The 15027-nt window shown below is 48.5% G+C and overlaps 1 protein-coding gene across 1 annotated transcript in view; it reads right to left on the reverse strand.

The window, feature by feature from the left end:
• Positions 1-15027, reverse strand: part of tsc2 (TSC complex subunit 2) — a gene marked incomplete at its 3' end in the record, with an annotated part of 49056 nt that overhangs the window by 18767 nt on the left and 15262 nt on the right. Inside the window, exons 19-26 of the mRNA XM_084190302.1 lie at positions 14762-14945; positions 12523-12645; positions 10940-11074; positions 9877-10066; positions 9471-9564; positions 9131-9233; positions 8897-8994; positions 4762-4935 (exon numbers count right to left, since the gene is read on the reverse strand). Of these exons, the coding sequence (XP_084046428.1) occupies positions 4762-4935; positions 8897-8994; positions 9131-9233; positions 9471-9564; positions 9877-10066; positions 10940-11074; positions 12523-12645; positions 14762-14945 (1101 nt within the window). The remainder of the gene's footprint in view (positions 1-4761; positions 4936-8896; positions 8995-9130; positions 9234-9470; positions 9565-9876; positions 10067-10939; positions 11075-12522; positions 12646-14761; positions 14946-15027) is intronic.

Here is a 15027-nt window from a genome sequence, read left to right on the forward strand (position 1 = left end):
TGGTTTCAGAGATAGAGGAAGATGAGGCGCTTTTATGTTGAGGGACAGAGAATACTAGAACAACATGCTACTCAGAACTGAGGGCCAGGGGAACTGTTCTGTGTGCTGTGTATTGTAATAGCCCCCCTGATCTAAATCTCCCAGCATTCATCTGTGGAGACCCCATTGGCATCTCAGTAACCACGGTAACCACTGCCACCCCCTCTCCACCAGGGGAAATCAGAACTATTGGAACACCTCTAACGGAACACACAGCTACTGTTCTGTTCTGTAGGACAACGAGACACGAGACCAAGGCAAAGTTATACCTGTCTTCAAGAGGAATGCAATGACTACAGTGAATGGGTTTGATGTAGGAACCAAGAGTTCAGACAAACACCATCCAAACTACAACAGAATCTAGTTAGGAAGTAATCTTACGGATTAAACACAAATAAATGCAGCCTCTATGTCCACACGTCTACATGAAAGATATCTACATGATATACTAGATATTGAGAAGTCTCTCTGTATGTGTTGTAAACTAATGTAAATCATTCAAACTGGCTGTCTCCCTGCCTGCCTGTCTGTCTGTTTAAATCACCAAGACTTTAAACATGTGATCCTTCAGCCCAAACACTGAGACAGTAGCAGGGATAAAAGAAAGGGGGATGAAGATAGGATGGAGAGATGGAGATAGGACGGAGAGATGATGGAGAGAGGATGGAGAGATGGAGAGAGGATGGAGAGATGGAGAGAGGATGGAGAGATGGAGAGAGGATGGAGAGATGGAGAGAGGATGGAGAGATGGAGATAGGACGGAGAGATGATGGAGAGAGGATGGAGAGATGGAGAGAGGATGGAGAGAGGATGGAGAGATGGAGAGAGGATGGAGAGAGGATGGAGAGAGGATGGAGAGATGGAGAGAGGATGGAGAGATGGAGATAGTATGGAGAGATGGAGAGAGGATGGAGAGATGGAGATAGGATGGAGAGATGGAGAGAGGATGACATAACCATAGCCCTGTAGAGGAAGGCACAAGTGAGAGTGACGCAGGAGACGGAGGAGAGGAGGTGAAGAAGAGGAGAGGAGAAGAAGAAGAGAAGAGAGAAGGAGAGGAGAAGAGGAGGAGAAGAGCATTCCTTCTTTCTTCCTTCCTTCCTTCGTTCTCTGTAAGTGGCTCATCCCTCTAGAAGTTATTTTCCCTCTACCTGCATCAGTTCTGTCCGTCTTGTGTAACAGAATATAAAAACGCATTGTCTGTGTCTCAAATGGCATCAACCCAACATTAACACACCTGATTAGAGCTGGGCCAAATAACTCACTAACTATGATATTAAATCCAGACCATGATTATTTAAAATCAGGTGCATTAGTGCGGAACTGAAACAAAAGCATGTAGACACTGCAGCTCGCTCTCCCTAATGCTATCACTATCGCTAACGCTATCACTACTGCCAGCACTATTGTTAATGCTATTGCTATCGCTACTGCTAATGCTATCGCTACTGCTAATGCTATCGCTACTGCTAATGCTATCGCTACTGCTAATGCTATCGCTACTGCTAATGCTATCGCTAACTCAGACCAAGTCCCAGTTTGTGACCAGCATTACCCAGCAGCACAGTGTACACAGCAAGCAGAGTGTTCAACCCTTAATTGACCCATGACCCGGCCGCACTGACCCAGCTGCTCTGGTGGACACCCATTCAGACCGCCATGACCACAAAATAACCAAGAACATCTTTCTCTTATCTCACCAGATCGGTACCGTCCTTCAGGTAGTCTTTTGGGGAGCACATCATTACAGCATGATTATCACCTTAACCTGGTCATATTGAACATGAAGTCCATGGTTTAGTGTAAGATAAAGTCTGGAACCCTATTCCCTACACAGGGCTCTACCTTGACCAGGGATGAGATATAAGGTGCCATTTGGGACGTAGTGACGGTCCCATCATGAATTCCAGTACCCTAAACCCTAAACCCCTTAAAGCAGAACTACATAGAGTCTGAGGGAAGGCGTCCACCATTCAGTAGGGTTCTGTGTCAGTCTCTTATCTGTTATTACTGGGCTGTGCCTCAATCCATAAGGACGCTGCCTCTTGAGGAGGGAGGCAGCGAGCCTTTTGGAATGAGACATGGCCGTAGTGTTATCTAACATCAGTTTCTCCAGCCAGCCATCACAACAACAGCTCTTTCAACATAGATCAGCATTGCAGCAGTGGCTGTGTCCGATTGGGTTTTTCCACAACCTTCTCTCTCTCTCCGCCCCCTCTCTCTCTGTGTTCAAACAAATAAAGAGGAAATGCTCTGTTGTGTTGAACTTAAACACATTTGACGTGTTCCATTGAAGGACAGACAAAACCTGTCTTTGATACCTGCGCTGTGCCAAAAGCATTTAGGCATACCTTTATTAGCTAAAAAGACAAAAGTTCAAAACGTTGCTTTGAATGTTTTCAACAACAAAAAAAGCTGTCTGACTGTCGCTTTGGAGTTAAGAGGTACGGACTAAGGAGAGCGAGGAGGGGGGCACTGTTAAAATGAAATGAAAGATTCCTTGAATGGCAGTTAAAGCTAAGTTAAAAACAGTTGAATAGGGCTGACTGACTCCCTGTTGCTAGTAGGAGTGTGTGTGTGTGCATTTGTGTGTAAGAAAGCAGACCACTAGTGGAAGGCAGGCAGAACACCTGTAGCTAGCAGGTACCGCTGAGGCACTAAGTCTGTGGTCGAGTCCCAAATGGCACCCTATTCCCTATGTAGTGCACTACCTTTGACCAGGGCCCATAGGGAACCCCATAGGGCTCTGGTCAAAAGTAGTGCACTATGAAGGGAATTGGGTACCATTTGGGACGTAAGCCATAGTCACACACTGAGGTGAGTCTGTTAGACCTTCTGTTTGAGGAATCTCAAATACTGTACTTTCTCATAGGCACAGATCTAGGATCAGCTTGCCCCAATCCTATCCCTAACCATTAGAGGGGAAACACAAAACTGGCCTTGGATCAGTGTGTAGGGGGGGGGGGGGGGGGGGGGGGGAGCTCCTCAGGCTGTATTCAGACTCTACTCTACTGACAGTCTCCTGTCCCCTGCTGGTCAGGAGTAGTACCGACCGCCATCCAGATTCCACTAAACAATATAAGTCTCTGTAACAGGGACTGGAAAGCTATGCACTTCTTCCTCCGTCTCCTTGGGACAATATAAGTCTCTGTAACAGGGACTGGAAAGCTATGCACTTCTTCCTCCATCTCCTTGGGACAATATAAGTCTCTGTAACAGGGACTGGAAAGCTATGCACTTCTTCCTCCGTCTCCTTGGGACCATTTTGATTAAAACGAGTACTTGAGTAGCCTGTTCCCAGATCTGTTTGTGCTCTTGCCAACTCCATTGCTCATTGGCATGACAATGAGTTACCGTGACAACACAGACTGGCACTCAGGCTAGTATTTGACAGCTGCCTAGTTGAGTGTCAGCGGAGCTAATTCGCTATCTGACAGACCGCTCAATAGCAACCTATGGACGCCTATGGGTTTGAGAAGAACACAGAGACGAAGAGAGGGAAGTGATTAAACATTATCTAACCACCACGGACTGCAATGTCTGATCCCTTTCATTCACTCAGTCAGTCACTCTCACAGTCAAGCTGCTAGGTAAGTATGTGTAGTGATTTGGTGCATGGCAGGAGTCATTGTTTGAGTCAGTTGGAGAGAGATAGACATCACAAAACCCCAAACCCAGTCATTAATAGGGTTGCACAATTCTGGTAACTTTCCCCAAATTCCCAGTTTTTTCCAGAAATCCCGGTTGGAATATTCCTGGAATCTGGAAGGAATGATCGGGAAATCCAGGAATTTTCCAACCGGGATTTCTTGAAAAACCTGGGAATTCTGGGAAAGTTACCGGAATTTTGCAACCCTGGTCATCAACGAACCCCAACATCCCACAGACAGACAGATGGTTGTATATCAGCGAAGGTAGCTGAACACTGTTCAACCCTGGTCATCAACGAACCCCAACATCCCACAGACAGACAGATGGTTGTATATCAGCGAAGGTAGCTGAACACTGTTCAACCCTGGTCATCAACGAACCCCAACATCCCACAGACAGACAGATGGTTGTATATCAGCGAAGGTAGCTGAACACTGTCCAAGCGTCTGTGGTTCAAACAAATGGAATGCAAAAGAAAACTGCGCAGGCAGCGTGCAAAGCATGTGTGTTGTGTGTGAGCCTGAATTCTCATTGGCCCATAGCGCATTAGTCCCCTCCCACAGAGAAGAGGGAAAGCCAAACATTGGTTGCAGTGGCTGTCAGTCTTGTCTCAGTACACTGTTTTTCTCCAGCCATTCATCAGTCAGTTGGGTAAATTAAATCCAGTCAGCACAGCAACACCCAGCAAACACCACAACCAAAACAAACCAAAACAACTATTCATAACAAACTAAAGCATCAGAGAAAGAAAAGAAGCCAAAACGGGATTAACTCAAACAGAAAAACATTCACAGAAATCTAGATGTTTTCGGAAGCACAAACTGCATGCAGCAAAATAAGTCAAATGTAGTAAAAAAAATTTTTTTAATAATTAAAATTGCAGCCCAAAAAACCAAACAACAAATAAACCCTCCTCCAGCATGCAACCGCCGCACAACCCAGGTTTTCCTGGCAACCGCCCGCCGGTCCTCATGACAATGGCTCCCGCCCCCACCAAGCCCCGCCCCCCAACGGAAGCAGGAAATTGTATTTTCTGGGTTTTATTTCCTGGTTACCCAGAGTGCTCTCTACCTGCGCACCGCGTGGTCGGAGACGCTGATGCTTCGGGAGCGGAAGGCGTCCATGGCCGACAGATCTCTCAGCTCTTTAACGGGTGAGCCGGTACTCGCCGCTACACCTGCTGCCATTGCCAATGACGCCTGCTGCTGCTGGTGGTGAGCCTTTGCCATTTTGGCTGCCCGTAGACTGGGGACCATGGCAACGTGGCAGGAGTGGAGGGTGGGGGGGGGGGGTTAGTGTGTGTGGGCAAGGGGGTGGGTGGGATTGTGTGTTGGCAAAAGGGACAGGGAGAGAGGTAACGGCCAACAGGAAATGGAATTCAGGAAATGTTGCCCGTCACGTCAGAACGGCCCCGCACGACCACCAGGTGACCAACGGACACACGTCACGGAAGGATGAGGGGCAAGGGGAGGCACGAAGGTCAAAGGGTCAGAGGGCGAAGGTCAGGGGGCGAGCAGAAGAGAGAGTGCCAATTGCAATGGAGGGATCCAGGGTGTCGCCGACCCCCCCGAAACCACGCCCACAACGCAGCGCCCAGTCAGAGGAGGGGAGGGGGGAGGGGTCAAAACAGCCAAAGAGTAAACAAAAACAAACAAACAAACAAAAACAATTTGAGAAAATTAACAGCAGTGAACACTATGAACCGGACAAATACGAAGAGAAAAATAAGAAAGGAAGGAAGGAAGGAAGGAAGGAAGGAAGGAAGGAAGGAAGGAAGGAACAACCATAAAGCAGTAGGGAGATAAACAGCGTCGGCTTTTTCACAACAAAAACAACAAACTATTCCTGAAAGAAAATGAGACATCATCACATTAAGCAGCAAGAGGAGACGCCCACGTTGTTATGACTGAGGATGCGTCCCAAATGGCGCCCTATGCCCTATATGGGTCAGAAGTAGTGCACTATAAAGGGAATAGGGCGCCATTTGGGACGCATTGATCTGTTATAGAGGATGGACTCAGAGCAGGGTCGGAGGGGTTAAAACAATCAACACAACAGCTGAAACAACCAACTCAAAAGATCAACATGGTCCGAGGAGGGTTAATACAAAACACCAACAATCAACACAACAAGGTGTAAGGAAGAGATTAAACACAACAAATGATAGAACTAACTGAAAGAAATGTGTAGGATAAAGCAGGGTTTGGAGCAGAGCATGCCTGATCTAAACACAAGAACCAATAAATCATGAAAACATGATCTACTCTTTAACTACAAACTGAGGTCTTATGTACTGCGACACATTGTCCATCTACAACTCTAAGACATAGTTGGATTCTGTAACTACTAGAAAGGTGAAGTTACAGGAGAAACTATGTTTAATGTGTGAATATTCTAATCATAGCCTAACTGCATAGTTTTTTTAAACGTTCATTACTTTATCAAAATACCTACAACCTCAAAAGGGACCCTGGTACAATTCTCCCTTTATTATTATACAGCCATCTTAGATCTGTTTTTAGACCTGACATGCATCTCTCCAACTCCTACAGAGGCACAGTAGCTACAGTAAGTATACACAGGAGCAGGACAGGGTTAGGGGGTCTGGGAAGGTTGGGTGGGGGTCAGGACAGGGTTAGGGGGTCTGGGGAGGTTGGGTGGGGGTCAGGACAGGGTTAGGGGGTCTGGGAAGGTTGGGTGGGGGTCAGGACAGGGTTAGGGGGTCTGGGAAGGTTGGGTGGGGGTCAGGACAGGGTTAGGGGGTCTGGGAAGGTTGGGTGGGGGTCAGGACAGGGTTAGGGGGTCTGGGAAGGCTGGGTGGGGGTCAGGACAGGGTTAGGGGGTCTGGGAAGGTTGGGTGGGGGTCAGGACAGGGTTAGGGGGTCTGGGAAGGTTGGGTGGGGGTCAGGACAGGGTTAGGGGGTCTGGGGAGGTTGGGTGGGGGTCAGGACAGGGTTAGGGGGTCTGGGGAGGTTGGGTGGGGGTCAGGACAGGGTTAGGGGGTCTGGGAAGGTTGGGTGGGGGTCAGGACAGGGTTAGGGGGTCTGGGAAGGTTGGGTGGGGGTCAGGACAGGGTTAGGGGGTCTGGGGAGGTTGGGTGGGGGTCAGGACAGGGTTAGGGGGTCTGGGGAGGTTGGGTGGGGGTCAGGACAGGGTTAGGGGGTCTGGGAAGGTTGGGTGGGGGTCAGGACAGGGTTAGGGGGTCTGGGAAGGTTGGGTGGGGGTCAGGAAAGGGTTAGGGGGTCTGGGAAGGTTGGGTGGGGGTCAGGACAGGGTTAGGGGGTCTGGGAAGGTTGGGTGGGGGTCAGGACAGGGTTAGGGGGTCTGGGAAGGTTGGGTGGGGGTCAGGACAGGGTTAGGGGGTCTGGGAAGGTTGGGTGGGGGTCAGGACAGGGTTAGGGGGTCTGGGACGGTTGGGTGGGGGTCAGGACAGGGTTAGGGGGTCTGGGAAGGTTATGTGGGGGTCAGGACAGGGTTAGGGGGTCTGGGAAGGTTAGGTGGGGGTCAGGACAGGGTTAGGGGGTCTGGGACGGTGGGGGTCAGTACAGGGTTAGGGGGTCTGGGACGGTGGGGGTCAGTACAGGGTTAGGGGGTCTAGGACGGTGGGGTAGGGGTCAGTACAGGGTCTGGGACGGTGGGGGTCAGGACAGGGTTAGGGGGTCTGGGACGGTGGGGGTCAGTACAGGGTTAGGGGGTCTGGGACGGTGGGGTAGGGGTCAGTACAGGGTCTGGGACGGTGGGGGTCAGTACAGGGTCTGGGACGGTGGGGGTCAGTACAGGCTCTTAATTGAACATTGTTATTATGTGTTACTATGGAGAATTACCATGGGAGTGTGCTAGGACTAGCTGGTTACTATGGGAGTGTGCTCGTTACAATGGTGGGTTACTATGGGAGCATGGGCGTTGCCATGGAGGGCACAAAGAAATCAGGAAGTTACATTTTGGGCGCCAACAGAAGAGGAGAGGGAAAGCAGGAGAGGAGAAAGTAGGAGAGAGAATCTACTCTCTCCCCAATGTCACCACAGAAAAAGCAAGGGAAGCGATTGGGAGTGGAGGAGATTTTCTGTTAAAGTTAAATCTCCTCACAATCACGAAGAAACAAGGGAGGAAAAGGGAGTGGAGGGTTGGGCCCCAAGTCCATCATCAACATTGGTGCATGAAGTCAACTTGCTCACAGAATTAAAAAGAGCGATTCTAGACGATGTCAGTTAGGTCAGGACTTGATTATGACAGAACTAAGCTGGTTAGCCGGGGCTTTTGATTGACACTCCAAGGGACCGTTAGGGTGGCTTGGTTATGGGTAGGGGTGGGACTTAGGTGGGACGGGGGTTAAGGAAGTCACTTTTGTTATTATTCTAAGACGGGATATTTTATAACGTGATTTTATAAGATGATTTTATAAGTATTTTATAATGTGGTTTTATAAGATGATTTTGGGGATTATTTCTCTGAGCGTCTCTTTAATAGATCTCAGTCAAACAGCTGCCCTGCTGAGAAAAACTCCCTTTAAACAGAGAGAGAGAGTGTGTGTGTGTGTGTGTGTGTGTGTGTGTGTGTACGGTGACAATTTTACTGAAGTCATTAGTCACTGACACGAGAGAGAGCGAGAGAGAGACAGAGCGAGAGAGAGACAGAGCGAGAGAGAGAGCGCGAGAGAGCGAGACAGAGAGCGAGACAGAAAGCGAGACAGAAAGCGAGACAGAGAGCGAGAGACAGAGCGAGAGAGAGAGAGACAGAGCGAGAGAGAGACAGAGAGCGAGAGAGAGACAGAGAGCGAGAGAGAGACAGAGCGAGAGAGAGACAGAGCGAGAGAGACAGAGCGAGAGAGACAGAGAGCGCGAGAGAGAGACAGAGCGAGAAAGACCCACACTCCTCTCTTCGACCTCTTTGTGTATGTTGTGGTAATAATGTGAATGAGTGGACTTGAGACAACAACAACCAACAGAAAATATTTACCAACAAAAAACAAACGACCAAAACACAGAGAAATGATCACCATAGCAACCTGTGGGAAACCATAACAACCATCACACCACAACAACGACAGTCATGCTGAGTCCTGTGTTACCCTGACAACACCAACCTCCTGTACGGGGCATGCAGTCACAAGATCTACAATGAGCAGTCATGTGACCCGGCCGTGTGTGTAGTGTGTGTGTGTGTGTGTGTGTATAGTGTGTGTGTGTAGTGTGTGTAGTGTGTGTACCTCTTGGGCCTCTCATTGAGGCTGGTGCTGCGAGCGCGGAAGCTGCTCTGGGTGTCGTGGGTGTCATCAAACGGCATCAGAGCATTGGAGCGCAGACCCTGGAGAGAGGGGGGGGGGGGGGGGGGGGGCGAGAGAGAGAGAGACAGTAGAAAGGAGGAGGGAGTGGATACAACAAAAATGACTCAGGAAAAAGGGAGACTATTACACACGTGGAAACACAGAACACACACCTACCTTGGTGATGTACTGCACAAAGTCCTTTCTGAAGGTGAGTCTGCAGCGGATAAACCACATGGAGATGACATGGTGAGCCAACGACACAATGTACTGGTTAAACCTGGAGAGAGAGGAGGATAAACCACATGGAGATGACATGGTGAGCCAACGACACAATGTACTGGTTAAACCTGGAGAGAGAGAGGGAGGGAGAGAGAGAGAGAGGGAGAGAGTGAAAAGGATGGTGGTATAGAGAGGAGGGAGGGAGAGAGTGTGAGGGAGGTAGAGAAAGAGAGTGAGAGTGTTTGTGAGCGTGCGTGCGTGCATACGTACGTGTTGAGTGTGTGTGCGTACTCACTTGGAGGGGTTGGTGTAGGGCAGGGAGATGGCGAACACACTGACGTACTGCTCTGCTACGAAGTTAGCATAGAGATGGGGCAGCCGCACCAGAGCTACGATACACACACACACAGTTAGCATGACATAATCTAACCTTGCCATGTGACACCATCATCAACAGGTAAGGATGTAATTGGATCACTGAGTTATCTTTACTGTAAAGACATTGTAAAGTATATAACATGACTGTGTGAGGTATATTAGGTGTGTTTCCCATATGTAAACATTATCTAACATGAATTAGGAAGTGAAATATGAAGAATCCTTCACACATTCATTGGCTGATCTAACTTCCTGTATATACAGATCCTGCTCTCTGATTGGCTTATATCTATCAGGGCGGGAAAATGAGGGTGTGTTCTCACTGGACAGGAATTCCAGCATGGGCGACGCCATGGCGACGGTCGCCGAGATGTGCGTCAGCTTGACGATGAGGGCGGGGAGGAGTTTAATCATGATGTCAGGCATCTCCACGGTGCACATTGTCAGGGCAACCACACACTGCTTGGCACAGCGGTATATCAGCCCTGTCTCCAAACACTGAACCAACTCCCTCTGAGAGATGAAGGTAGGGAGAGAGAGAACAGAGGAGAGAGAGAGAACAATGATAATATTATGTATGTTCAGGGGTTGACATTAAGCTCTCAAAAGGCACAAGCCCAAATGTTTTATTTTCTGTTAGGCCTACACCCGCAAATGCCATCAATGGAATTGTCTTTCACTCAAACATAGGCTCATGAAATGTACTTTATGGTGAACGAGCCATAGTATTTACTGATTTCAAAAATATATTCACCAGCCACTCAGACTTTTTACTGGCCCTAAAAGAAAAGTGATGTTGCATATAGACCCTGGAAAACCAGTAAAACCACAGAAAACCTCTACAGTAGCCTAATAGCAGCCAAGTGAAAAAAAGATTCAACTGTCATTTTAGTGAACTATCCCTTTAATGATGAGAGCCGCAAGAAATATGCTTTTCCACAAGCCTTTTTCTCATGGAAAATGAATGAAAATGTAAACACACTGGCTAGCTAGCACACTGGAGCTAGTAGCACAGTAGACAACTAAATATGAACTAAATATTAATCATATAACTAAATATAATGTTTATATTCTCTGTCTAAACTGGAAAAACAGTTGCTTGAGTTGAGGTGTTTGCTAAATGAAGGACTGCAAACGCTGCGACTCACCGTTTATTCCCTTAATAGTGGGAGTTGAGACATACAGTTAACAGCACTAGAAAGCTACAATTCTTCCTCTTTTAACCAAGTTACCCGCATTTGGCAGGTGTTAATGTTTTGCCATCTGTTTGGGCAGGCTTTTGTTAAAAATGTAACTAAGTAGACTAATGCTTCTAATGAAAATACGCTCTTTGCCTTCATCAAAACAATGTTTTCGTTGCATATTTCAGTGTGTGTGCTTGTGTACCTGTCTGGCCTGTTCTAGGTAGTTGTGGTATGATGTGATAGCTGTGAGAACAGGCACTACAGCCAGCTGGACGTCAGTACGACTGAAACCGTCTGGAGTCTTCTTCAGACGCTCTGAGATAAGACGGTCTGTTACCTAGACAGAGAGAGACAGAGGGAGAGACAGAGAGAGACAGAGACAGAGAGAGACACACAAACACACAGGCACAAATCCACAGCGTCAGAGAGAGACCTAAGTGACAATAATGTGTTGTTACATTCCCCACCAAGAAAACCAAATAATGTATCTCAAACAGAAGGGGGAACTAACACTGACCAACAACCTAAATGAAACAGGTGGGGTTTTAGGAGGGGTTCTGAAAGACACTCATGGGGTAGTCCACAGAAAGTTGACTAGCAACAACAACTGGGACCTAAAAGACACCCACCATGAGACCCACTAAATTTGCCCAAGAAGAGACAAACAAAAGAAGAAAAAAAAAAACACACCAAACTTAAAGACAGGAAGCAAACCACAAAGTGGAGCAAGACCAAATCAGGGAAATCAGATAAAGGATTGTTCGTCCAGAAATCAAAATAGGGAGAGACAACTAAAGGTGTTAACCCTCCATCTATCAAGACAACTAAATGAGTTAACCCTCCATCTATCAAGACAACTAAAGGAGTTAACCCTCCATCTATCAAGACAACTGAAGGTGTTAACCCTCCATCTATCAAGACAACTAAAGGTGTTAACCCTCCATCTATCAAGACAACTAAAGGAGTTAACCCTCCATCTATCAAGACAACTGAAGGTGTTAACCCTCCATCTATCAAGACAACTAAAGGTGTTAACCCTCCATCTATCAAGACAACTAAAGGAGTTAACCCTCCATCTATCAAGACAACTAAAGGTGTTAACCCTCCATCTATCAAGACAACTAAAGGAGTTAACCCTCCATCTATCAAGACAACTAAAGATGTTAACCCTCCATCTATCAAGACAACTAAATGAGTTAACCCTCCATCTATCAAGACAACTAAAGATGTTAACCCTCCATCTATCAAGACAACTAAAGGTGTTAACCCTCCATCTATCAAGACAACTAAAAGAGTTAACCCTCCATCTATCAAGACAACTAAAGGTGTTAACCCTCCACATCTATCAAGACAACTAAAGGTGTTAACCCTCCATCTATCAAGACAACTAAAGGTGTTCACCCTCCATCTATCAAGACAATTAAAGGTGTTAACCCTCCATCTATCAAGACAACTAAAGGTGTTAACCCTCCACATCTATCAAGACAACTAAAGGTGTTAACCCTCCATCTATCAAGACAACTAAACGTGTTAACCCTCCACATCTATCAAGACAACTAAAGGTGTTAACCCTCCATCTATCAAGACAACTGGAGCACTGGGTCAGCCACTCTTAAATAGCACCTGGGCCCGCACAGGTGAAAAACCTTCCGACTAACCAGATGGCAACAAGCACAGGTGTAACACATAATGACTGACGAGGTGACATCAATCAGTGCGCCCTAACGTGCTAACGTCCAACCTCAAAACATAGATGGAAAAACCAAAACCTGTAACAGTGTGTACCATAACACAGAGTGTAGAACAGAGCTGGTCTATGCTGCAGGGAGAGGACAGCAGCAGGACTTTATACTGCAGGGTCCAGGACATCTTATCTAGCACCAGCTTCAACACCTTCCAGTCGGTCTCCTGTAACACAGAGACACACACAGAGGAAGAGAGACACACACACACACACACAGAGTCACGCACAGAGAGAGGGAGAGAGACACACACACACACACACAGAGTCACGCACAGAGAGAGGGAGAGAGACACACACAGGGTTAGGGAGGGAGAGAGACACACAGGGTTAGGGAGGGAGAGAGAGACACACAGGGTTAGGGAGGGAGAGACACACAGGGTTAGGGAGGGAGAGAGACACAGGGTTAGGGAGGGAGAGAGACACACAGGGTTAGGGAGGGAGAGAGACACAGGGTTAGGGAGGGAGAGAGACACACAGGGTTAGGGAGGGAGAGACACACAGGGTTAGGGAGGGAGAGAGACACACAGGGTTAGGGAGGGAGAGAGACACACAGGGTTAGGGAGGGAGAGAGACACACAGGGTTAGGGAGGGAGAGAGACACAGGGTTAGGGAGGGAGAGAGACACACAGGGTTAGGGAGGGAGAGAGACACAGGGTTAGGGAGGGAGAGAGACACAGGGTTAGGGAGGGAGAGAGACACACAGGGTTAGGGAGGGAGAGAGACACAGGGTTAGGGAGGGAGAGAGAGACACACAGGGTTAGGGAGGGAGAGAGACACACAGGGTTAGGGAGGGAGAGAGACACAGGGTTAGGGAGGGAGAGAGAGACACAGGGTTAGGGAGGGAGAGAGAGACACACAGGGTTAGGGGGGGAGAGAGAGACACAGGGTTAGGGAGGGAGAGAGACACACAGGGTTAGGGAGGGAGAGAGACACACAGGGTTAGGGAGGGAGAGAGAGACACAGGGTTAGGGAGGGAGAGAGAGACACAGGGTTAGGGAGGGAGAGAGAGACACAGGGTTAGGGAGGGAGAGAGAGACACAGGGTTAGGGAGGGAGAGAGACACAGGGTTAGGGAGGGAGAGAGACACACAGGGTTAGGGAGGGAGAGACACACAGGGTTAGGGAGGGAGAGAGACACACACAGGGTTAGGGAGGGAGAGAGAGACACACAGGGTTAGGGAGGGAGAGACACACACAGGGTTAGGGAGGGAGAGAGACACACAGGGTTAGGGAGGGAGAGAGACACAGGGTTAGGGAGGGAGAGAGACACAGGGTTAGGGAGGGAGAGAGACACAGGGTTAGGGAGGGAGAGAGACACAGGGTTAGGGAGGGAGAGAGAGACACAGGGTTAGGGAGGGAGAGACACACAGGGTTAGGGAGGGAGAGAGACACACAGGGTTAGGGAGGGAGAGAGACACACAGGGTTAGGGAGGGAGAGAGACACACAGGGTTAGGGAGGGAGAGAGACACAGGGTTAGGGAGGGAGAGAGACACAGGGTTAGGGAGGGAGAGAGACACAGGGTTAGGGAGGGAGAGAGAGACACAGGGTTAGGGAGGGAGAGACACACAGGGTTAGGGAGGGAGAGAGACACACAGGGTTAGAGAGGGAGAGAGACACAGGGTTAGGGAGGGAGAGAGACACACAGGGTTAGGGAGGGAGAGAGACACACAGGGTTAGGGAGGGAGAGAGACACAGGGTTAGGGAGGGAGAGAGACACAGGGTTAGGGAGGGAGAGAGACACAGGGTTAGGGAGGGAGAGAGAGACACAGGGTTAGGGAGGGAGAGACACACAGGGTTAGGGAGGGAGAGACACACACAGGGTTAGGGAGGGAGAGAGACACAGGGTTAGGGAGGGAGAGAGACACACAGGGTTAGGGAGGGAGAGTGTAAGTACTTGTTTATGCACTGAAACAGTGTTATAAATATTAGATATTAGTGCAGGAACAATCTTGTAACTTTTTTTTCACAATGTTTTTCAGATTATTTCTGCTGGTTTAAAGTTATTCCTGGGAAACGCAATTGTTTCTTAAGGACATTGTAAAAAGAAAGAATTGTGTGTGTGTGTGTGTGTATGGTGTGTGTGTGTAATATGTGTGTGGTGTGTGTGTAATATGTGTGTGGTGTGTGTGTGTGTGTGTGTGTGTGTGTGGTGTGTGTGGGTAATATGTGTGGTGTGTGTGTGTGTGTGGTGTGTGTGTGTGTAATATGTGTGGTGTGTGTGTGTGTGTGTGTGTGTGTAATACGTGTGTGGTCTGTAACATGTGTAAGTGTGCAGTGTACCATCTTCAGGCACTGTAGCAGCACACTAAAGGCAAGTGAGTAGGGCAGGCAGGCTGTACGGATGGAGGAGGAAGAGGAGGAAGGAGGGATGGAGGGAGTAGTGGTGGAGGAGGGGGTAGGACTGCCAGCAGGGGGAGATCCTGAGCCTGCAGACTTCTTCTCACTCCCTCGTTTCTCTGGTTCCCTGGAAACACAGAGAGAGGGAGAGAGAGAGAGAACAGAGAGAATAGAGTGAGAGAGAGAGAGAACAGAGAGAGAGAGAGATC

This window comes from Coregonus lavaretus (genome assembly GCF_964263955.1).
Source record: "Coregonus lavaretus genome assembly, contig: HAP1_SCAFFOLD_326, whole genome shotgun sequence".
In the NCBI taxonomy this organism is placed as follows: domain Eukaryota; kingdom Metazoa; phylum Chordata; class Actinopteri; order Salmoniformes; family Salmonidae; genus Coregonus; species Coregonus lavaretus.